The sequence below is a fragment of the Anopheles coustani genome, chromosome 2 (assembly GCF_943734705.1).
Source record: "Anopheles coustani chromosome 2, idAnoCousDA_361_x.2, whole genome shotgun sequence".
In the NCBI taxonomy this organism is placed as follows: domain Eukaryota; kingdom Metazoa; phylum Arthropoda; class Insecta; order Diptera; family Culicidae; genus Anopheles; species Anopheles coustani.
This window is the reverse complement of record NC_071289.1, coordinates 12,968,260-12,993,786: the sequence shown is the minus strand read 5'-3', so window position 1 is coordinate 12,993,786 and position 25,527 is coordinate 12,968,260. Positions and strand designations below refer to the sequence as shown.

The 25,527-nt window shown below is 43.8% G+C and overlaps 1 protein-coding gene across 1 annotated transcript in view; it reads right to left on the bottom strand.

Moving 5' to 3' along the window:
- Nucleotides 1–25,527, bottom strand: part of LOC131266224 (neurogenic protein mastermind) — a 126,379-nt gene that overhangs the window by 14,251 nt on the left and 86,601 nt on the right. The window contains exons 3-6 of the mRNA XM_058268636.1: nucleotides 2,253–2,634; nucleotides 2,017–2,175; nucleotides 389–796; nucleotides 22–310 (exon numbers count right to left, since the gene is read on the bottom strand). Of these exons, the coding sequence (XP_058124619.1) occupies nucleotides 22–310; nucleotides 389–796; nucleotides 2,017–2,175; nucleotides 2,253–2,634 (1,238 nt within the window). The remainder of the gene's footprint in view (nucleotides 1–21; nucleotides 311–388; nucleotides 797–2,016; nucleotides 2,176–2,252; nucleotides 2,635–25,527) is intronic.

Sequence of the window (25,527 nt, the reverse complement as noted above, 5' to 3'; positions counted from 1 at the left end):
TCAGGTGCTTTTGATACCTACTTATTATGTTACCATTAATGTCCAGCTTCAGTGTTAGCTGCTCGTCGAGGGTTTGTGGCATTGTGGTCGTTTCGATGGTTGCCTGTTCGTCCTCGGGTAGTGTAATTAGACAGAGCACCGAGGACGATTCCTCCGTATCATCCTTTACCGGCGCGGAGATAATGAGCAGATCCTTGTACTTCTCCAACCGCTGCTGCTTCTGCTCGATCGTTTCGTTCGCACTTTCCGGCGCCCTTAGTAGCCAACGAATCTTTGTCCGAATGGTACGCTTTGGCGTCTGATAGAACATCTGGGGAAAAGTAGTGGAAGATGAAATATGTTACTCCTTTGGCCACACACACACACGCGCGCCACTCATCTAACTTACCTCATTTTGATCCCAGTTTAGCTCAATCGAATTCTTATTTAAAATAGGACTCAGCTTTGAATGATCACCAGTATGCAGGTACGAATAGATAGACTGTCCGTGGAGCTCCGTGCGCGAGTAGTGCAGTACGTCGCGGACGTTCTCCGTGGCACATTCGATCACACCCTCCGAGTTGATCTCGAGCAGGGCCCAGCCGACGTTCGAGATGTAGTGCTGCACTGCCTCGAAGTAGGCCGACTTTTCCGGCGAGTGGCCGTTCACCGACGGCTCCGGTAGTGGCGGTTCAGTGGACGATACCTCCCCCTGTTGCACCGGGTGCAGTTTGCAGGAAGCGGAACAATCCGGCGAGCATTTGGAGCACCTCGAACCAGTTAGATTCGGGTTGCCCTGCTCTATCATATGACGAAACTGGAAATGAGACGAAATAGATATTATAACACTTGATTAAGCCTTTTTTTTTTATAATCCTAATGTTGACAACTTTGGGACCAAGGCTCAACTCATCGAAAAGAAAAGAGAAAAACGTTTTGGTAGTGGTCATTTTCAGAATCTTTAAGTTCATCCTAAAAACAACGTAAACAAATTTGCTAGAACCTGCGCCACAGTGCTTCAAAGTGCCGCAATGCAAACGAAGAAGCCGCACCATCATTGTTCTGACAATAGGCAATCCTATTTGCGGAAACGAAACGAAAATGTACCGTCAAATGAAACAAATCGAACCCGATGCAAAACATTACCGGGACGGGAAAAAGAAAGAAACCCCGACCGTGCAAAATGGCTGGGCTGGTGGAAAGAACAGGTTCGAATGCTAAAAATAAGCACCTCCCTATTCCGGTGGATCCCTATTCCGTTTCGTGGATGCGTTTCGGCTTCGAGTTCAAACCGATGGTAGGGTAGGTGTGTGCATCCCCAGCTCTTCCATCCATGGGGATCCATCGTAAACAGCCGTGAAGATCATACTGTTCCAAGGCGAACTCGGTTCCGCTCGATGTTCCCGATCGACGAAGATGGCATATTTGATCAGAGCAATGACAATCGAACGCGGGAAAGGACGTGACTGCGCTGGTTTACTCGTTGGCGTAGGACAGAGCAAGTGGTTTGTCGATTATGCTCTCTGGTCCATGTTCCGCGTCGCTTTGCAAAACAGATGAATCAGCGCCAATGGCTTGCAGTGTGAGTGAACTAAATCACTGCTGCTCCGATCGTAGCGTAAATTGTCACCATCTATGGTGATGGATCGATATTCTCAGGCTTTCGTTGCCCAAAACAAGAACATTCTTGTGCGTTTGGCTACGGGGTGTCTTAGTCCTTATTCTTACAGAGCATACCAGGTGTTTAAAATGTTCGTAGGAATAGGGATCAATCTGGGAATTAGATTGTTACAATCAACTGCAGAACATGACCATCGCAACTAGGCTGTGTTTCAGCTTGATAATTAAGCTTGATACAAGGATTGTATGTTGTTAGCTGTGCCATAACTGGAACAGTATTTACTTGATTTGGGCAATATTCAAAAATTTGTTATATTCTGTCCATCGATCTTTTCACTACTCAAACGTTCCTCTTAGGTTGAATTCTACATAATCTAATCGCTACACTAAGTCATGTCTTGATGTCAATTGCCTTACCGTTCGTACTACTTCACTTAATATCGCCGCTTTGTCTGGTTTGCAGGCGGTCATATCCCGCTTAATCTGCAGGAACTCGCCGAGTTGTTCGATGTATTCATTCTCTAGCTCTCGGCGACGTTTCTCGTTGTTGCACTTATTGATCTGCGACTGTGGCTGCTGCAAGAAAAAGATCACCGGTAGCTGGTAAGCAACGATCACCGATCGAGTGCAGGATGAGCGGGAAGTGTCCTTACCTTCGTGTCTGGCTTTCGGCGAATCTTTTTCGATGCGGTAGGCGGACAGGCCACGGATGGTACGACGACATTCATTATTTTTGACTGACTCTGCAGTTGTGATGCCGGGGCTGCTGCTCCTGATGTTGCTGCGGTGGCGGCGCCGGACTGCGGTGCACCGATTTGGTTCTGTGACAGCTGCTGCTGCTGCTGCTGCTGCTGAATACCGGAGGAATGTTGCTGTATCGGCAGTGTGGTGTTTGCTGACAGTCCACCGAGTCCACCCAAACCTTGGCCACCGGCGGGCGATGAGTAGAACGATGCTTGAGACGGTTGCGCTGACTGCGACAGCTGTGTATGGACAAGCCACTGGTCCGACAGTGGTAGTTCACATGGGCCAAGCCTAAGACGGAAAGGGACGAAATGAAAATAAAAGATCAGATTAGTGTGCATTTCTGGCAGAAGCGGTTTGAAAATAATTGAATGGATGCCAATCAAAACGCCACCGTTTGGCAGAGCAAGCACTTCGCACACCGCGTATCTCCCATTAATCATTGACTTGCGCAATCAGCTGTTATCAGCAGGCAAAAGCCCACAACCCTTTCGGTTCGTCAGTGGTAGTAGTGGGTGGTGGGCGGCGTGGTGTGTGTCCGATAGTTTCTTTTGTACATTGTAAAAACACATCCCTACCGGACTTCTTCCATTTTTTTTAGCTCCTTCCTTCCTGTACAACCACACACGTGCTATACGCACAAGAAAACTACAAGATACGCTGCTTTACACCAATGTTACACATTTTGCTGCCTCATTTTATCGCACACGGATCCACGCACGGGAAATATCGCTAGGGTTATCAACGACGGCTTATCCACGACCCACGAATCACCAGCGAACACCTGTCGCGGGTGATTATGACCGACTATTGTGGGACATTCCAAGAAGCAGTTGGAATCCATCATACGCTTATGAAACCTTAATAATTTCTTACACGGCAAGAAAGTAACGCACGAGTGAGTTGGAATCTGAAACTGGATTGCTTCTCTTAAAACTATAAACAGGCACGTCCCACTGATGGCGGGATCGAGCACAAGCTTTGGGAGGCACAACCTACCTGGTATACCTCACTGGGGCTGCCGACAAACTCGTGGCGCTAAACTGACGATTCATTACTTCGTTCGGATCATTCACTTCTCCAAAAACTCAACGGCACTTGATCGAAAGGAACCTCTCCTTTTCATCAGTATGGAACAAGAAATTGAATCAAACCCACAGTCACTTGCCAGAACTAAATGGGCCACTCGACACACAACACCCAAGCGGAAGAACGAAACCGAACCACCCACGACCGAGGCAACGACGATGACTGAGGCCTCCGGACGTACGGTAGATTCGATTTATTTATTACAACCTTTGAGGTGTTGTTATCAGTTCGGCACCACAGTTATGAAGTTGTGTCGAGTCTTGCTTATTTCATTTGAGGCTCCCCTGTGGCTTGTGTGCGTAACAAAATACACACACAGGCACACATTTATATATGCGCCTTCACCTTCTTAGAGGCTGAGAAGTGAACGCTGTCACATGAAGTGTTTGCGATCGTGGCGGCGCAGTGGGTATCTCTAGAGATTAGATGATTTGATAAACACCTTGATAATGAGACTTATTCCACGCTTGTTGGAGACTGTCGGGTGGAGTCACCAGACCAGCTGGGAAGTATCGTTTCGGTGGACATTCATTAATTTAATTTCTACTCAATTGATATTTAGAAGAGGAAAGAAACTTTTGTTCAAAATTAAAAATTATGTTTGGCTTAATATTAATATCGCCAAACCCGAAGGGAGGCCTTTCCATTCCAAAGATTTATTATCAGCAGGAAATAAGGTACTGCATAGTATCTTAAGAAAAAAACATACGAAGCTATACTTCAGCCGCAAATGGAAGAAGCATCTTTTCCTCCAGTATGACGTAACCGTTATGAATAAGTCGTAAACTTTGCGTCAGTCCTTGCAACATAATTCCGTGAAATGCTTGTCAGGAATTAAATTTCCTATCTGGATAGTTGATGTGCGATTGTGCGAGCGATTTTCCTTGGGAGATACGGACGCGCTTAACATTCCTGTGCTGACCATCACCAGATCGGTCTTCAGCACGCTTGAGGTTCGCCGTTTGGATCTCTTTGTTTAAACGAGCCCTATACGACGTCGTGGTGAGTGAAGAAAAGCAAAACCCAACCGCCGGTTCGTAGTTTGTGCGTACAATTATTCTTCTTCTGCACTATCATAAAACGATTGTCTCACTCCGGCATAAATCAAGAGCCTCGCGGTACTGCCTCCGGTTAGCCCAGCTATACAACAGCTGGGCAACAATGGAGCCACGGCTAAAAATGGCTTGATGGTTTGATGGTGCGCCCCGCCATCCACGGCGAAGGAAGCAATGATTTGAAAAACCATCACTTAAGCAAATACAAAAACGGCCCAAACATGGTACAGATTGAGCGACGGGCGGACGGCTGACGGTGACGATGACGCCAGTCGGTGGAGGTAGGTAATTGCGGCAAAGATGTAACCTTGCTCGCACCGTATGACTCATCTCGGAATTTCAACGTGTGGTTGGCGCGAATGGATAGTTTCAACCAAATAAGAACCATGGTTTCGACGAACGAGTAGATTAATAAAAGGTTTAATGCATTTATGTTGTTGGTTAACAGATGTCCATGCTCATTGAAGGCGCCATATAATTCACAGGGTGCTCGTTGAGACAAATTGATGGCATTATACCTAGCGATCCCAGCTTCTTTATGATGACGTTTAAGATTCGAATTAAATTGCATTAAAAGCGCTTGCAAAGCGCCATGCAGTTTGTTGGAACGAGATCGTCTGTTACGAACAAGGACAAGATAGGCTCACAGGAAATGCTTGTCATGGTGGAAGAAACTGATATCGATATAATACCAATTTCCCCTCCTTCTCTTAAGTCAGGGCTGTTCAGGAATATTTGAGACTAATTAACGAGTTCTGCTCAACTCTTCTTTACACGATTCATGGTTTTTCGATGGTTTTTTGAACTTTTATCTATCGTTTTGCCGATTGCACTTGCAATTCATTGCGTTGATCACTACGCATGTCCGGAAATAATATGATTTTACGAAATTTGATTATTTTCTCTCAGAACATCTCCTCATTCGGAATAAATCAGAGGATCTCCATCACTCTTTTTACACAATTGAACCAAACTTATGTGTCATTTTTCATATTCTTTTACGTTTGTTTTGTGTATTGCACTTGCAATCCATATTCTATTCACTTTTCCGATAATAACACAGTTTTTCCTAAAACTTATGTCACTTGTAACAAAATGAATGTGAGTCTATTTGTTTTAAAACTCACCACTTCATTGCAGTGGTAAAAAGAACTAAAACTGGCGTAGAATATTTGTATCTTTTTAAATTAAATTATGTCATTGAACACGCTACACTCTACACTCCATGCGAACACGAGGTAGCAAATGTGAGAGAAAGGGTGGAAACAAAAATAAACAAAATCGAACGAATAACAACCGGTCGCGAATCCTTCCGATCCCGCCACTGTCGGTATACTGAACATAAAACCATTCTTCCGTGCTCTATTATAAAACGCAGTCCACCGGTGGGTTTGGTGGAAGCAACAAGCACGTGTGCATGAGATGAAGCAACACGTTACTTACGATGGTGAAATTCGGAAAAGCTTCGGCAAAGTTTTGAGTTAGTCACCTGACGTGTATGAAAATTAAATTTTGAGTCAGTTGCTGTGTGGTGATAAATAGGAAGACTCATTCGAGCTGGCGAAGAGTCGCTAAGAAAACGAATACTCTCTGAAGATTATCTAACGTGGGAAGTTAACACAGTCAAATTCAAACGTCGAAATAGCAATATCCGGTGGAAATGGAAACCAACGACACCCCGAAAATTATAAATCCATTATAACGCAACAATCCTGCAAACTACGACTATCACAAACCGAAACAGAAACCTTTCAACAACGACTACAAACCCTCGCTCTTCACTTCCCCCCCTCTTTCACACCGTCTACGATGGTTCGTCAAAGTGGGTCAAGTTCAGATGCGAATTCCAATTCCAGCGCCCCACCAGAGAGATCGTGCGGCGGCTGTTCGTCGTTTACGTCACAAAATGGAGAAGAATTGCACGTAGGCCTATATACGCACACACAAGGGCACACACCACCGTGCTGCTATCGTCTGCTCCGTCGACTGGTATTCGTGACCAGACACCGACGATGCACCGGCGTGTATGCGTTCTCAGTGTTTATGCACTTGCACAGCACCACCTTCTTCCGGGCTTCGGTGGGTTTTTTTTTCGGTGGTGCTCACTTCCTCCAACGATGGCCTCGATCTAGACACGATGGATTCGGCGACTGCAACAGGTACTGTTGTTGCATGCAGTAACTACAATGTTGATTAGTCATGCATGATGACGCAGGGGAAGTCTTGCCGGCGATCACGATGACTCCCTTTGGGCGCATGGTAAAATCAAGAAGGTTTATTTTTGGAAAAAAATAACACAAACAATTGCCAAGTTTGGAATTAAAAAGTGTACCACATTAACGTGAAGGTTAATGAAGAACATACTATTGTTCCATGGAAGTGTAGCTGAAACAAATCAAGGTTTTAAACCAATCAAAATATTCGTTAAATATTGTGATAATATGATATTAAAATTAAATAATGAGGTAAATCTTATTAAAAATTATTCTCAGAGTGTCAAAGAGGCAGAGCATGTTGGTAACGATAGAAGAATAACGATTTTCTTGTTTCCTGTGATGAACCTGAAGATAAAGGATGAATTACTTCGGGTTATTCCATGGGGTTGCGGAATCATAAAATTGTTTATCATTCCGATTCGATAGCAAACGAAAAAAAAATTAAGAGAAGCCTTAAAAAACTCGCATTACCATTGCATGTCTCATCAGCTGCGCACATCCTGACATTGTTTGTTCTTCCAAAAAAATTTTCATATTTTTTTCCCTCTCAATCTTTTTCTCGATATATATAAAAATATATATATTTTTTTATACAATCTCGCAGCGTCACAAACGCTGTTGGTTCAGCAGCCTGCCTGCTTCTCTCTCTTTCTCTCTCTCTTAGTATACGCCTGCACCGCCAGAGGTGTTCTTCTGCTGCGTTGGTTGGGGTGGGGTAAGGTGGGATGCAGAAAATTGGTGTCAGTGGGTCACAGTCAAATCGTGTGACCGTCGCCGGCGTCTTCGTCGTTGCCGTTGCTGGGCCAAGTTTACTTGCTGGGGCCCAAATTCAGACACCCGGCGGATAGGTGTTCGTGTGCGTTTGGATGTGGTGAATGCGAACAGAGGTTAATTTCGTTAAGGAGCACTAGAGGCGCTACGGGTGTGTGTGTGTGTGTTTGTGTGGCACAAAAACGGACATCATTTGTTATTGATGAGGGGAGGGGGAGGGAACATATCACGGACAGCGGGGGTTTCGGTGGTTTATTTGGTGACGTATGCTGGGATTCCTTTCCGGCGAACGTGGTGTGTTGTCAAAAACCCAAGATGGTAGGTATATTATGACCAATAAAGAGAAACAGGATCATTTAGTAGTTACTAGTTGATTATGTTATAACATTATTCCAAGGATGCTCATCCATATTACTTGATGAAATTAAACCAAAAACAGTTCGGTATAACTATTGAAAAATACATAAACATGAGACACTAAATAAAAATTATTTAAGAAACTGGCTTCAGTAAAATTTGACATTATCCTTATGGTTGTAAATTTTGTTCACAGTTTCAAATTGTTGGAAGCATTGGGACCGAACAAAGCGCCCGCAACATCGATCCACAATGCCCGGCAACAGAAACCCCGGGGAAGGCGCAGAGTAAACGTGCGCAAGAGGGGTTTGTTATGCAAATCCGGTGGCGATGGCAACCCCCAAAAGCGGAAGCTAGCGCCATGAGTTCCGTGGGTTTCTCCCAGCACTGGCACGAAAGTAACACCGCCGGCGAGTAGTGTTGGCGGGGGGGATAAAGGGGTTCGAATTATGGTGGTTAGTGCGACGTTTACCAACCGTTCCTTCGGGCGGACCCAGTGGCACACAAATAAACTAAATTTCGTTCGATTGCACTGCTACCACTTAAAAAAGGAAAGAAAAAAAACACGAGTAACAAATGTCCCTTTCTCCCCTTTCAATTTTCCCTTCGATAGCACCGCTTTCCGTTATGTTAACAAGGGCTAATACTATTCAACATTTATGTACACCTTTTCACCACCTACAGCACAGTACGTTATTTTACCGGCACCGTATCGGCACTCGGTACATTTCCTACTCAATTTATTTCCTTCTCCCTTTTATTGTTGCGATCAATTTTTTAGTTAACACGCTCCATTATTTCTAACAGTCATGATAATTAATACACAAAATAAAGAACGGCTATGTCAAACCGAACCAGGCCTTTTCGGCGCTATACGAAACGAAATATTCAACCCAAAATTGCTTGTCAACTATGACGCTCATTAACTTCACTGCAGTATGAGGTTGCACTGCGGCCAGACAAAGGAACTAATAATTATGATGAATGATGTCATACTGTAACGAGTCGGGCTTCCCATGTTTGACTCGCTGCTGAAGGGTTCTACAATTAATTATTGATCAAACTAATCAATTTAATGTTTAACGTTTATTTCGTACAAAAGTAATAAAGTTTTCTTATACAACAATAAAGAAGATAGTCTTGAGCTACGAAAGGTTTAATTTTAATGTGCTTCTCTTCATTTTTCTATTTCGACAAACCGAACATTTACAAACCAAAGCGAAGCATCATAATGGAAATCAAAATCAACGAGATCGCTGCCAAAGCTTCGGTTCAGTGTGGAATACTGATGACTTTCGATTTCATTCCCTCTCGAGTTTGCTCGAGTCGTTACCATCCATCTTCCATTCCCTTCACCAAACATCATGTTCCAGATGCTGGCTAACACTAACAATCAACCGGTTTCCGTTTGGATCGCGAGACAAGTCACGAATCATCTCGATCTCGAACGCAGAATTGCGAACGATCCTCTTGAAGCTCGGTGAGGCCCTTTTCAAGCTTGGATGACTGGAGCAGACGGTGGATCTTGCTAATGACAAATGGTTCTGGTAGGAAGCATGGCATAGTTCTTCGTTAGTTGTGGCAATTCAATTTGAGAACAGTTTTAACAAATGAGCTGTTTGACATCCACATTTTCTTAGCTCCGAATCTCACGATTTAAGTAAAAGAAAGAAGAAAAATACGAAAGAATATTCCAGAAATTTCTCAATATCTCAAAAAAGCTGGTCATTATAAACTCAATTAGAACTCACCAGAAGACCTTTTCTGTATAAAAGGTTGCGATAGCATTGCGCAGTAAGAGAGTTACCTCATATTTGAAAATGGTTATATTTTGTATGCTGTCGATAGAGTAAACTCATAAACATTCATAGACGTTTTAAATCGCCATCGAAAGGCGCAGTTTACCCACGCTAAAGTGCTCAATTTCGGCGCACGAATGGCCCCGGGTGGATGGGGACGTGATGCAATGTACCATCGTCGTTTGTGGCAAATCATAAATTAATGTACAAACCACCGACCGCAAGACGGAGAATTTATGAAAAAAAAAAATCTGGATAAAAAATTCTACTGTCGCAACACGATCGGACGCTTTCTGCCGCTGGGCAAGATTTCGGCAATTTCGGTAACCAATTCACAATTGTGAGCAACAGACAGCTAAGCCAGCAGCTTCCAGCAACCTTCAGAAATGGATGTTGAAAGTTGATCATAAATTTTCAACACTTCAAATGGTGATAAAAAAAGACATTCACGTACGTACACAATCGAGCACAAGGGCGGTGAGAAAAGTCCGGTGGAAAAATTCATCACTTCCCAGGGCGGGGAATTATCGTTTTAGGGAAAATCTAAAGAGTGCAAACTGTTTTACGACGAGCCGTAGATGAGGAGTTAGCAGGAAACATTAAAACATCACATAATTTCATCACAATGCGTTGAATTTGCCGAAGCCATTTCGAAACTCGCATCATGCAGAAACATGTGATGGTTCGGTGTTATAAAATTCATGACGAACACGACGACGATGTAACAGCAGAAAAGAGCGGCGGAGAGCAAAACGATGCGAGATGCTGTAACCGCCGTGTTGACGATACCTACACACCTAACCGGAAGAGAGTTAAAAACTAAGTTTAAAACGACAAAACACAAAACAAAAAATACTAAAAACCAGCGTAAAAGAGCAAACGGGTGTTCGGGTGAAATCCGGTGGCTAGGTTACGTGGGTTATGTGTTTTCATTTCTGCTCTTTCTGCCTGTTGTCGAGTGGTATCTAAAAGTGGAACTGCAACAGTTGCATAAGACCCGGAATTTAAAAGTTTTCACTTCCACAACACAGTGCTCCCCCACCCTCCTCTCATCGCTACCTCTCGGCTCGGCATCGGAAATGATGGGCGACGGTACAACACACGCAGAAAGCAGAAACCGAAACTCGGATAGAAAGAGGAGAGGGGTGGCCGAAAAAAAAGGAGCCCCAAAACTTAGTGAGGCGTTAGCGCACAAGGAGAAACATAAACCAACGCTCATGAATTTGATCATTCAAAGCTTCCATCCACACCGTGCTGAAAGGTTAGTATTTTTGGTTGAAATTGACAGCGGAGAGGAGCTTAGGAGTAGCAAGAAAGGAGGAGAAACATCACACAATACTGCCAAAGGGAAAGCAATGCAACTAGGAGCAAGTATTCCAATATGTATCTCCGAGAGACGAATGGCATTGAACGTTTAATTTGGCAATTTGAAACCGGTCATTCCTACCAGGACTTTTTGGTGTGACTCTCAGGTTTAATGTCAAATTTTGTGTAAAACTTTTATATTTTAACGGCTTTTTAAACGATTGCAACTTTCATTTAACAGCAACTATCAAACACTCATTTCACTCATGTGAAACCCAACTTTGCTTCTGACAGCTTCAGAAGGCGTCAACAGTATAAAACCATTCCACCAAATAAACCATAACCACCAAAATGATCGTTAAACGAAATAAACAAAGTCGTTTTATGCGATTTAAGATCACTTGCATGATTCACAACGCTAAATGAGTACTATTAGTAATTTTATTTTTTAATATTTTAAATAATACAGCTCATTTACAATTCTACATAGTTTTTTATTGACTCATCATTGCCGGTTGACAGTCTTGTAAACGCGTGATGCGTTCGGAAACTTTCAGACATGTATCTGCACCTTTAAAGATAATTCGTCTCATCACAATCCACATACATCAAAACACACAAATTCAAGCACAATCCTTCGTGTATTTCGCAATGCAAGCAACTCAAAAATAAGTTTGAAAAGATTACTCTGAAGGTTGCCCATGTTGAAAAAGAGGACCTTCTGTTCAACAATTAAATTACAACAGTGTTGTGATAATTTTTAACCAATTGTAAAAGAAGTTAAATGTTTTTGAAAAATGTTTCCAGCAAAAAAAATCGGCATTTGTTATTGCTTCTCGTACGAGGGTGCATATTGGAACACTTTCCCCTACATCGGCGGATGCCTTCGTAACTGGCTCATTGCCATTGTTACGGCGTCAAGATCAACCCTTAACAGTGGCCACACACTTTCCGTGCGCGACCAACGCAACAGCAGCACCCCACGAGAGAGAGAAAATGAGTGAAGCACACACCATCACAAACCAACGTCGGGGGGCACTCGCAGTAACAGAGGAGGGGAGGGGGTCTGGCGGTAGGGCTCGGTTTCGTCGTGCGGTTCCGACGATCCGTCTGGTTTGTTGGGGGACCTATTTTTCGAGTCGGTCAGTTAAACCCTATCTCAGCCACAATGTTGTAGTGGTGGTCAAAACGGTCGCCACACCGGAACGCCATTGGAAGGTGACCTGACGACATACTGCGGCGGCACCATGACCGCCCTCCCGTCCCTCCCCGTTCGCGCGTTTCGCTTTCGTTTTCCACCGCCAGCCAATCACTTTCCCTCCGGCGATGAGATGCGGGTGCGTGTGTGTGTATGGTTGTTGGTTGGCATACTGTTCCAATTGGGTTGCCTCCTCCCGCCCAGCGTACACCAACTGTAGGGCCATATAAATAGGATCATTTTCTTGGTCGGCTGCGAAGGAAAGTGAAACTGAAGTGATCTATCTCTGACACGATCGGTAACTCATCCGTTGGCAGAGTGAGATTGAAAAATATAGTGAGCGAACGAGAGTGCACTTTGGTTTAGTTTAGCAGAATTGGCGACAATGTTGCTGCGTCGTTCGTCGACAAGCGGAAGATTGATCATCTCGGCCGCAATCTCATTTCGTGCGAACACTTTCACCCCCTCGCTGGCAGATGGAACTGTAAGCCGAAACTTATACAATGAAATATCACAAATTATCGATCACCAAAGATGAGCTATGACATCATGTGGCGAATCGGTTTCGATCGAAACTTTCACGGCCAGTCGCCAAGGACGCCGGCACCACCAGCATCATTCTGCGAATATGATTGACTCTCCTCGTTCACGGGGCGAGATATCGGCGAGGGTAGGGGGATCCGGTTTTGTTACTTTCTCTCCCGAACGATCTTCGCAGCAGGACGCACTTATCATGCGTTCTGTTCGTCAGTATATCGGACGCCTCCTACCAGCTTCCATTCTTTTTTTCCGCAATTTGCATGATTTCATCGCGTCCGTACCCAACTCACACCGAAGAAGATGCCGATGATGATGATGACCCACTTAAGTTGCGTTCATCATTGACCCGATTAAATGCTCACACCATTTGGAACGCGTGCGTGCGTGTGTGTGTGATTATTTACTCAGCTTTTGTTTTGATTGTTGTTTTTTTGTTTGGTTCGTTTTGTTGTACTACATCATATCGTTGTGTTTCTTTTACATTCCACCCCAAGTTCTCATTTCACAGATTACAGCGCAGTTGGCAATGCAGGTCCTACCCCTTTCCTGGCCTGTATGGGTGTCTGTAAATGCAAGCGTTGTATATGCATCAAACCCCCCTTTTCACGCCAACTACCCGAAAATGTAAGGTTAACCGCAATGCGTACGCAAAACAGTGACACACTCACACACACACCGCTTGAATTGTTGTGCTGTTTTCGTTTGTGTTTGCCAGCTGATGCTCTCGTCTGGTGGTACACTTTCATTTTAGCTCCGGGAAGAAAAAAGGGCATGAAAAGTGCCCCGAAACGACGAAAACACACACACACACACACACACAAAGCACGAAAGATCGGAAAGGATCGTAAAAAGCCATTCGGAACATTGTTGTCCGAGTCCATGGTAGAGAGAAAACAGAGAGAGAGAGAGCGCCGCCGCGCCGGGGGCCGCATCACTTTCCTTGAACGGAGGGTGAAATTGTTACCACCATCCTCGTCAACCAACACACACACACACAAACAGTTGCCGTAAACGGATTGCCGAGGGAGGCGTGACCGTCAGCCAGGGGCGTGTGGATGTGTGCTAAGGTCAGACTGATTCCGATTAAGTACGTACATGTGCCGATGGAGGCGCCTGGTTGGTTCTAAACAAATATTTAATGGACCCGGTTGGCGCTTGCACTAAATGCCCAACAAGCAAAAGCAGCTTATCAATCAGCTCAAAATATGGTAGAATGGGTGTTCGGGAGATGGTTTTGATGAAAAATGTAGGTAAGTCATAGTACGATGGATGATTTGGATTAAATATACATCAATTTTACAAATGACATAAAAGCTAAAAAATCAACTCAATCAATTTTACGAAACCATACGATATTTTAAGATTTAGGTTGATTTGAGTCATATTTGCTTTTTTTAAATAAAAACTACCTAGCAAGCAATTAATAAATTTCAGATGAAATAAGGCAATTTTTACAATTTTTACGCAAGGTTTTACAGAATTTTATTCTCTTCTGCTCACTTTCAATACCATACGCACGAACAAATGACACCTGAGTGATTTGTTGTGGCACGACCTCATAAGACCGGTGGTGCATTGAAGAAGTGATGGCTTCCCAGCGTGACCGCAGCGCGCACGTCTTGGCGTACGAATCCGCGTCAAACATCCTCCCCAAAACGGTCAAACTTCCGAATGACGCAGAAGTGAGTCAATTTTACAGCCATTACGTTATTAAAGAACCATTTTATACCTTCGGACCGGCCTCAAGTGGTGGGCGGCATTTGATTTCGGTGCCGTGCGCCTATTTTTGGACACACTTTCCAGCGGACGAAAATAAGTGCGTAAGTTTCACGCAACCGGGCGTGTTCCCTATAGCTTTTGAGTGAAATCCACGCGGCGAAGGGCGAAAACAAACATACCCTCGGACAACCGTACACTTTTATTGCCCACCTCCCTCCCCCGAGACTTTAGGTAGGCGCAAATTAAAACCGCCTTAACGATTGATACAAACAAACCCCTGTCAATCGCTAGCTCTAAGTTTTTCCCAAAAATATTGTAAAACATTATTCACTCGATTTCCATGGTCTAATGGGGCTTCCTTAGGTTTCGTGAGTTTCAAATCAACCCTTGCCGAAGTCTTGCCTTGCTAGAAAACTGGTTCTTTCCAACTTAATTAGTGTCGTAGAGGCCACAAATATTTGGAAAATTAAATGTAGTTCGAAAAACCTGGCAGGGTGACGCCACCTGTGGAACCTGTGGTTTATCGGTCCAGGTGGGGAACTTATACAGTAGGAAACAGTGAGTATTAAAGAGTGGGGTAGAATTATTTGCATTTTTTATAGCCAACACACAAAAGGCGCCGTAGCCAGGCGGCAAGGCTTTTATGGTAAAAAGAACTATGTTTCCTTGCTGCTACCGACTATTACATTCAACATGGCGTAACACGGGTGGAAACATTAACACTTACGCTTAGTCATGCGGGAGGAGGTTGGAGTGGGTTCAGATGAAACAGTGTAGTTTAGTTTGCTTCCATAAAGAGTGAAGGTTGTATACCGAAACATCAGTTGCTTTCTTTATTTATTTTAATAATTACATTAAAAAAAAGAAAAGTAAATTAGCATCCAAAAATTGAACAAATAAGAAATAAAATTAAGAATAAATCAAAGTAAATAGTTGCACGAACAACTGAACAATATTTATTTAAACTAAATAAAAAAAAAATCAAATTATGGTAGTCCAAAAATACAAAAATAAACTGAGTCCAAAAGTTCGACCGAAACATTTACTTTTACAGCAAAATGATCGTTCACTTTTCCATTCTCTCTTCAAACGGAGCGCTCGCAGTGTACTTCACCTTGACAGCGTTAAACTGCTTATCCCATTACGTGCCTTACATTGGCAAACAAACACAATTAAATGGACATGTTTTACGACACCGCGACGTGTGTACTTCTTCTCCGCTCCATCCGTCGCGCCAGCTTTTAGGCAAAAACCCTTCCGGAGCTGTGGTGCAAGCACCCGACCACCATTAGTTCGCCCAGAAGCCATGATTTGACACAATCCTCTGCATAAATAAAAAAAAAAAAAACCACCGTCCCTTTGCTCGCACCCAGGCACCTTCCGTTCCCATGGGAAGTTGGGTTTTTGAACAACGCGTTTTTGGAAACCAATCAAAACTATCACAAAGTAACCACGTCTCTCTTCCGCTCGTTATATATTCCATTATTTTTCGTTCCCTCACACTTCCGCAGCCAGAGCGAGTCCTTCCGAAACTCAACGAGCAACTTGAAATTAAACAAAAAAAATAAAACAGCCACCTTATGAACGAAAACCCCTCAACCAACTCTTCGCATCACGAGATCATGTTCATCGTGGATTGCCAAGGTCTCTTTAACTCAACAGGTTCGCCGCGGCGCCGTCCATTGCACGAAAATGGGCCCGCTTGATTTATGATTAATTTATCTTCGCAACAATCAATGCGAGTGCCCGAGTACCGGAACCGGACGGCTTCGGGTGGTTTCGGTCCGAATTGAAACAAAAAACCGAAATGAAAGCCATCGAAAAGCCATTCGGGTTTGTATAGATTCGATGTTAAATTAAATAATTAAAAGCCATTTGCCAACAAGAGCCCCAGAGCTTATAGAATAGTAGCAGAACATAATATGGGCTTAATTCGAACAACTCAATGCACGATTTAGAGTCTCAACTTAACAGAATGATTATCCAAATCCGCCGTATCTCGTTACCATCTGGTGAAAATTGGGTTCCAATTCAGCACGGTCCGATGGGGGGAAGTAGTAATAAAATATGTATACACGGCCAAGGGTGAACGGAAAGCACTAAACACTCCATCAACGTGCAAGTTGGCAGCCAGCGAAAAGCTGGCAAACCCGAACAGAGCACGCTCCACTGAACGACGGTACCAACCACCACCACCGTGAACGATTTAAAACGGTGGGCCGCTACGGCAAAGCCATTTAAGTGTTCGCTAATTAAGTTGTTAGAGCCGTAGCGGGCGGCGGAGGCCGGTGGCGGAAGTTCGGGATCGGACACGGGGCCTGGGAGGAGAGCTTGTGTCTATGTCTATGAGTGCCAATCCCACAAAACGGCACCAATGGGTATCGGGCGGACAGGCCTACCCTAGCGGAGGTATCGGGGGCGGGTGTCGGGTGGCCGAGATCGTTATCTTCCTAAGCAAACAGCGACCCCAGCAAACGCCAGCCGCGAGGAGTCGACAGTCAATCCCTTCCTCGTTTTTGTTCGGAAATAGTTAGTCGATTCAAGCCACACACTCTGGTCATTACTGTCCGCAAAAGATTGGTTCGGAATTGAAAAACAAATTGAAATGCTCCGGAAGCGAATCTCCCGGTGAACCAGCAGGGTCTCGCCTTTGTGACATACCTAACAAGCGTGTATGATTTATGCACATTCCACCAGCTCGCTAACTAGAGCCGATTCCGAACCGTCACGGTTCGGCAAGCAAGCGAGCGAGCAAGCAAGGTTGCTGCTACTGATTTCGATCTCCCGAAAACCCCGAAAAGCTCGACGTACCCATTTGTCGCTGGGCTGTAATTTAGTTTTCTGTCGATTAGCACACTATGTTGCTGTGTTTACTATCGGCTTACACCGCCTCACTGACGTCCCTGTAAGCTTTTGGTAGAGTTTCAAATTTAAACAAATAAAAACCAACTCCTCGCGATGGTGCCCTGCTGTTCTGGGTGGGCGGGGAGATAGGGCATAACACGAGCCAACTGCTGAAATTACTGCATTCCCCACGTTCTGAGACCTCCAACGGTATGGCAATGAATCATTTGATTGGTTTAGTGCCAACAGAGACTCTCTCAGGGAGAGGGGGAATACACGTGTCGAGCAATTTAAATAAAACCATTGTAAATGGCAGTGGATTCGTTTGGCTTCCGGTGCCACATTGGGAAAAGAAAAATCATTTGAATCGTATAAAAAGAAATGGAGGATAGGAAAAGCTCCTTAGAATATTATTTCAGTATTGATCACTAAGAAACCATTTAAAATAATCATCCGATGTTGAGAGTAATGGTATGATGAACTTCATTTTGACGAATTTGAAAATTGGAAAACGATGGAAAAAGTAATCATGAACATTACGATAAGTCGAACTTTTCAGAAAAAAACTTAAGATCATACAATACATTCCAAAGAAAACGAGCATTTTTCGGAGAAAAATACATTATCAAATTTGTTGCGTGTTGCACACATTGCATTTGAAACTCGACTTGTTGCTAACTCGCAACGGATGGCGTATGATTTTGTTTGAGAAATGATGAGAAAATACGTAAACAAAACTGGCGCCCGTTACACCATTGCACTTTCCACTAGTGTGGATGGAAGAAACTATGCTAATTGTTTTCGGAACGACAGAATCAGCATATCGGGTAAAAATGGCATATTTATTAACAACTTCCACAACCCTGTCACATAAACGAATGAAGTAAATTTACAAATGTAAAAAGGGTAGATTAGAAGAAGAAGATAGTAGAGAAATAAATATCATTAAATTCTGTTCCAAGAAAGACGCATATAACAAATTTAGCCATAAGGAACGATTGATCCATAACTATTCCAAAATGTTAATTTATTTAAGTATAATTAAACATCTTTTTCAAAACAACTACCAATGCTTCATCAAACTCTCCAAACTCCTATTGATCGCCATCCCCACCATGACGACACGCAGACAAGACATTAGAATTCCAGCCAGCTAATTCGTGGCGAGAAAGAAACCACCGTTGCTTTTTATGTACCTCCACATCCGCCACCCCCAGCGCGGGCCTCCCACTGCCACCCCACCAATCTCAAGTGCGCGCAAAAAGAGGACACAGCTTTTCAGCCTCCAAAGGGTTGGATGAGGGGGGTGGAACTACCTTCCGCCTGGTTCGGCTCGGGCGGGGGTGTGGAACCAAAAACCGAAGGAAAGTGCCGCCCGGTGGCGGTGCGTAACGATTGAACAGTTTCTGTCGTAAAGAATAATTGTCCGAGCGGCGAAATGCTCAGCCCTCCTCCGTTGGGGTTTGCTCGGCCGTGTGCAGGTGGTAATAAAGTGACTTTGTGTGCGCAAAAACAAAAAAAAAATAAAAAAAAAACGGAAAGAAACCCTCACAAACCACCCTCTCTACAGAAAATTGCGGCACTAAACGAAAGGGTGGCCTCGCGCAATAGTGAAAAAAAAGAGTGTACAACCATTCGCCGTCACTCCCTAAATTGCGCGGACAAGTTTCTAGTCACACGTTTTCTAGTCACCGTTCCGATGGGTGCGGAATAGCAATGAGCCGCCAGCGCACATTATCGCGCGTTACGTTGACGTACCTAACACTGCTGGCATAAATACTTGCGGTAGCGACATGGGAAAGAAAGTCACCGAGACTACATACAGCGTGGCTTTTTAAATGACATGCTGGAGACGATTTTCCCCAGTGTGCATTGAAGAACGTTAAAACGTCAAACGTCAAACGGATAATAGATTTTGGTAGCATAGAAAATAAACACAACAGATTGTGACAGGTTCGAGGATAACCCAAATTTCAAGAACTGCTGTACCTTCTTAAGTGTCCGGTTTCAGTCTTCATGGAAACAAAATTAATTAGCGAAAGCATGGAAAAAAACGTAAAACGTGCCGAAGTATCAAAGACCGCTTCTTTGAAGAGGCAGCACTGCGGGCGTCACTTAAAACATAAATACGCTTTCAATCTGCGGTATGCGAACAAAAATAAAAAATAAAAATTCCGGACTTAAAAAAACAGTATCTTTATAGATGGTTGGCGTACGCCAAAATGTTTGCTTCGAAAACCCACTCCTGTAACCTTCTTACGCCGCCGGCTAAAACAAAGCTTGTTGGTGTTCGTGTAGGAAGCTTGTAATAATATTCGACTTTTGTCTTACCGTATAGTAAGATGCTAAAATCCTCGTTGTTTTGCCGCTCGCTGCACATGACATACGTGCGAAGGCGCTGTGTTTAATAATTATGCTACTACGCAGTTGACACTGACAATCGTTTTAGGGAGTGATGCAAAACAATATAAATTTCCACCCCAAACACACCAACACACTCGTTCGGCAGCGTGTCGCTCAAATCGTGCATTTTTGGCTGGAACCTTATCACCACGCGTCCGTGTGTCACTCCGAGGCTAAGGGCTCTGCCTCTGCTGCTGGTTTAGCTCCAAAGGTGGAGCAAAACCAAAAACGTGAAGGGGTTGTGAGCGGTTGGTTAAAATAAATTCCAACCCTTGCCGAACGGTGTATGGCGTGGCAAAACGTTGGATACGACACTAACACTACACAAGCCGACACGGCGAGCGAGCGATAGAGGTTATGCTAATGCACACCGAAATAAATTCAGAATGGATTTCAACAAACTGTAAACACTTTTGCATCCACAAGGAGAGGGAGTTACGTTCGGAGGGGTTCGGTTTTTGACAGAATTGAAGCATTTTGGGTTTCCTTCGACCAACAGGAATGAATCATCGAGGGCAAAACATACAGCTTAAATGGAATACAACAGTGGAGTTCGAACGAGTTAAATATCTCATACATTTTATACAACATATACGAATGCAGCGTCTGCGGTTGAGACAAACCCATAAATAATCCTAGTAATATTTGACGTTCGTTTGACACGCGCAGTAGGGCAAGGTTGGTATCACTTTGATTGGTCCCTCATGGGCACATACACACTAACGTCCTAATGGGGCAATGGTTTGTTCCCAACCAAGGCCCACCGTTCGGTGACATATTTCATTCTACATTGCACCAAAAGTCCGACACTATCGCACTTCCGTTTCCGCCCGGTTCGAAATTCCAAAACGAACCTACCAAACATGGAAACAAGAAACCTGTGATTCGAAGCACATTTAAAACACTATTTGGGTAGAACAAAAGGAGATAGGGAACTCGAAACATTTACTGTTCCAAGATAGAGCATGGAGAAGTGGAACTTAAAGATAAAAAAAACGGAGCAAACACAACATTCCAAATAGAAATATTTCTGTAATACATATTTCACCTCTTAGAATGTACGATAATAAACAAACACTGGATTAGAATGGATGGTGAAAATGGATTACATTGAGCACCAACCATAGAGCCATTCGATGTTCAAAGCATCCCAAAAACTATTTGCACCTTGCCAAGTTCACAGATGAACCAAATGAAGAATTCAGAAAAATGAGATCGAAGGATATCGCATCAATGAATGTGAGTGGTGGTCAGTGGTTTAAGCGAACAAAGCGTACATGCATCTAGCACATAAGGAACGTAGACACACACCGAAGGGAAAACTTGTCCACCAGAGCACACGAAGGCGAAACAAAGAGATTTCAAACTGTGGCAGGAAAATATTAGTTTCAAAGTTCCACCCACGCTTCCACCTTCCGCAAATTTTCCGTGCTTCCGAATTTCCCATTGTATAAACGCATAAAAGGAACGTGCTCTCAACCCACTAAGGAAACATGAAACCCTCCGTTTATATCGACGTGGAATAAAATATGAATCTCGACGCCATTTTGTGTCGCCAACGAATTTCCTTTCTCCTCCATTGCCCCTGATAGAACTCACAGTCAACCGAGGAAATTATTTTCATTTGCATTTGCCCCGAGGGTGGAAGGAACGGGGGGAGGGTGGGCTGGTGGTATGCTGTAGAAGAAGATTCGGAACCTAAATCTCCTTGGCGTAGGTCAAGTGACGGTAGGGTTTGCGTACGTCTGTGTGTGTGTGTGTGTGTACGTGTGCATCCGCTGCTTGTATGTCGGTATCGGTTTTCTTTGTTAATCTCGCTTTGCACAGTCCGCCGTGTCCGGATCCTCCACCCGGTGTTTTCCTCCATCGTACGAGGGGACGCATTTCGACAAAACACAGATCCCATGGTGCACGGTTAAGATGAAATCGGGTTACCAGTGTCATCATCGACAAAAGTGGTGCAAAGAGATGCTTGCGTTTTTCGTCCACATTTATTACTGTCATTGCTTTCAAACTTCCCGTCACTTGGGTTGTGGGGTCGATGAAATCATTTTATCGATTCAAATGTTTGGTTGATGTAAAAGAAAGCTCAAATAAGATTTAATGTTAACGATAATTGGCGATCAAGAAATATAATTGAAAAATAGTTGAAATAAAGTGTAAACATAAAGTCCTTCCCCTCCAGCAGTATTAAATATCAAGTTTCACATGTTATAAATTCGTGGAATGGAAAGTGCAAACATCTAACAAATGATCGAACGACAAATCTCGAATAGTTGAACACGAAAGTCACCGCAATAGCGCTCGATTATTATGCTCGGAGCTTATCTGCCATTAGAGGTTTCACAACGTGCAGACGGTTGGACAATTCCGCGAAGTAACGGTAACCCTTACGATAGTTCGTCCTCTAAACCGCGCTGCTTCCTCCTTCGCCCACATCCAATCTCTTGGAGACACTTTACGGCGTAACACAACTGCTAGTCATAAAACATGTAGTTTCAGATGGTTATCAGCGTCTTATTGCCATTAAAAGCAACGTTCAGGGCTTTGGTTTGGGTTTCTTTTTGTTGGTGTACGGAGGAGGTACGTTCAGCTACAACCGCATCGGGAGAACGTCTAGCGACCGCAAAATGTCGACTGAATTCCATTCTTCCGGCACACAAAACCCGTAGCCTGCTCGAGAGGACATTCTTTGTCGATAGAGCCTGGATTGAAAAACAACGCTTTTGCCCTCGTTCTTTTATTTTTTCGTTTTGTTTGTCGTAACGCAGTGATTCGCTATCCTTTTATGATCGTTTTTTCCGCCGTTTCGGCAAATAAAGAATACCTCTTGGAAGATTCTTCATGTATTTCATAAGCTACTGTTGCTCACCGAGGGATGCTGTATCCGAGATCATGGTTCTAAGCTGCTGGAGGATGTTTTCTTTACAATGTTTCCACAGAAACATTTTCCACTCTTTGGTTTCGTATATATTTCCCTTACATGGAATTTTTAGACCGAAAGGATACATTTGGACAAAACGATAAACAAAGACATGCCACGTTTTAAAAAAATGCCACACAAACAGTTTCTAGAAAAACACAATCGACAATTTATAGAAAATGTATTTCATTCTTTCTTTCAATTACTTTTGTTTTTTACCATTGCTTTTATCATGTAGAGTAGCAAATAAAATGTATTTATTTTCTTTACCTTAACTGCAATAAAGTTGGAAGCACGTTAATTCACCAGCTTGAACAAAGCTACCAACTTTGTTATAACAACAAAGAACAGTATTACAAAACCGTAAGCGAAGAAACTAGGGTAACGAAATTTCATCGATCTCCCGAATGGAGATCCCGCCGAAGGTGCCCCAACTTCGAAGATGAATGGTATATTGCACAAAGACAGATCGGGCGGGTTAGGTGGAGACATACCATTGATCACGCTCGGGGCGTTTGCCGGGTGTCCTGAATCCTTTGCCTGCGCGACACTTGGAAGGACGGGCTCGAGCATTAAGCAATAGCGCCGAGACGTCGTCGCCTAACATAGTGCAAAAGGGCACTACAAAGGCAGCTTGGCAGTCCCCTCCTTTTTCTCCTCTCTTTCTCTCTTACGTCCACCAGTTGCGACGCTTTATCGGGCGAAGCGCAACAAACAATCCTTGGAAGATTTATTTGCAAGATTTATTGGAACTTAAAAACATTGGCAATAAATTAAACACTACCAGGGCAGCACGGCGCGTAACGGCGGTATGTAGCACTTGCGGTGGAAAATGAGGACACATGTACGAGCCACCGCTGACTGGGATCCTTCGGATGCTTCGGATCGACGAGCCGGCACGCGAACACGCAGACAGACCGGCGAGGACAACAGAGGAATGGTTAGTGTGTGATTGGGTTAGAGCTTAGGTTTGCTTAGTTCGTTTCCAATTTGATGGCCAGAAGATAATGAACAATTGCTTGCACAGCTCCCGATTGTAATGGAGCAGTGCTGCATTTCGTTTGAACCAGATTGCTTGGTAATTTATATTCTTTCCAGCAAACGGTAGTTTGTTAAGTATAGACTTTGTTGACCTTTCATGAACAGTCGAATGTGAATAATCGCATGCTGTAAACTAGATCGTGTTCTGTTTGCGATTTTTGTAGCTCGTAATTGACTACACAGAATTAGAACTGTTGCGTGTTTACTTTTAAATATGGATTTGAAATTCAATGCAACCCAGTTTAAACAAGGGTTAAGATGTTTTCAGCAAAATTCTGACCACCGACAAGGAACTCGAAGGGAAGTGAAAAAAAGTGAGTTAATATTTCGGAACATTCCTGCCCAGTGGACACCATGAAAGGACAGAACAAGGACATAATCACATAAAGAACTTCCATCACTCTCATCGTCATCATCATCATTATCCTTCCACCGAAGGGTGCTGCAAGACGTGCGTTTTGTATACGCTGATATCGAATGACATAAAATGCTATCCCAGCGCTATTGTTTGCTGCAGCACCACGGAGTTGTGGCGTGTTTTCTTTTGCTTCCGCAAGAAACAAGTTGCCCACTTGCGCACCAAGACGGACAAGGGGTGGGATTTTCTTCAACGTCAAAAGCTGGAGAGATTTCATAAGGACTAGGCAAGTAAGCATCACCATCAGCAGGACTAGGCTTCTCCTTCCTAAGCCTTTTGTTAGAGCACACTGCCACGCTTTTCCCTTCGAGTCCTTCGTTTTTTACCTCAGTCAGGATCAAGTTTCACCGGGGAGGACGACCAAAGCAACCGCGCACGACTCTCTGTCCACCAAGCGAACGATGACGGATTCCATTAAGCTCGACGGAGGAGCAAAAAGGAAACCGAAAAGACAAAACCATCATAAACGAACTATAAGCTTCCGTTATGAATAGATATGTTTTCTTCCGTTTTCTATGCGCTTTCCGAGAAAGTGATAAAATTTATGGAATCTAAGAACCTCGTAGTAATCGGGTCCACCCCGTTGGAATCGCCGGAAAAAGTGCCGAGGGATAGCTATGTGTCCAAAGGCGAAAAAAAACTGGTTCTCGATAGCAAAACCGTTGTGCTTCACGGGCAGCATCAGGCGCTGCAGGCGTAAACTTTAGCGTTAGATGGCAGATAAAATGGCGCGAATGGAAAACTGATTGCACAAAAATCGCAAATAAAATCTGAAGTGGTACAGAAGCCGGGACGGGGAGCGCGGCAAGCGAAACAATAAAATTTATGGGTCCATCCAACGCGCGTTTGGCCCCCGATGAAGCCAGCTCAGCTCGCACAACCTCGTGCGTGCTAATGATGAAAAAATAACACTGCAAATTTGCCGGCCTGCAAAAAAAAAGCAAAAGAAACTGCCGAAAAGCGCCATTAGAAGGCAATTTGTTGGGCTACAGTTGCAATAGAAGAATTATTGACATTAAAAAAAACGACAGCCACGAAATGGATGTAAGAAACATGTATCCAGCAAACATATCACAGCACCATGGCTGCACTTAAATGTCTCTGTTTCATTTTACAAACCGGATGAAAGGACGTGAAATAAAACCAAACTTGTACCAATAGTAATCGACTCTCTAGCCACCCAAAGACTGAACTCAGTGCGAAAGGCTTAGCCAACCGAGATGAAGGTTACCGACAACAAACGGATGGCCGGAGGCCAAATGGCAAGTCTAGTTTTATGATCACTTGAGAGCAACATTCCCGGGGAGCAGCGCAGTGGCGTCGAAAGAAAATTGTTGGAAAGACTTGGGACTTGCTTGGCCGAGCGTTATGTTAAATTGCAGTTGTATGCGCTTTCACAACGAAAAACATTTCCATGGCATAACAAATTGTGCGTTAGGAAAGCAGGAAGATGTCATGCAAACATACAAAAATAACATAAAACGAATTGAATGGAAAATGATAAAA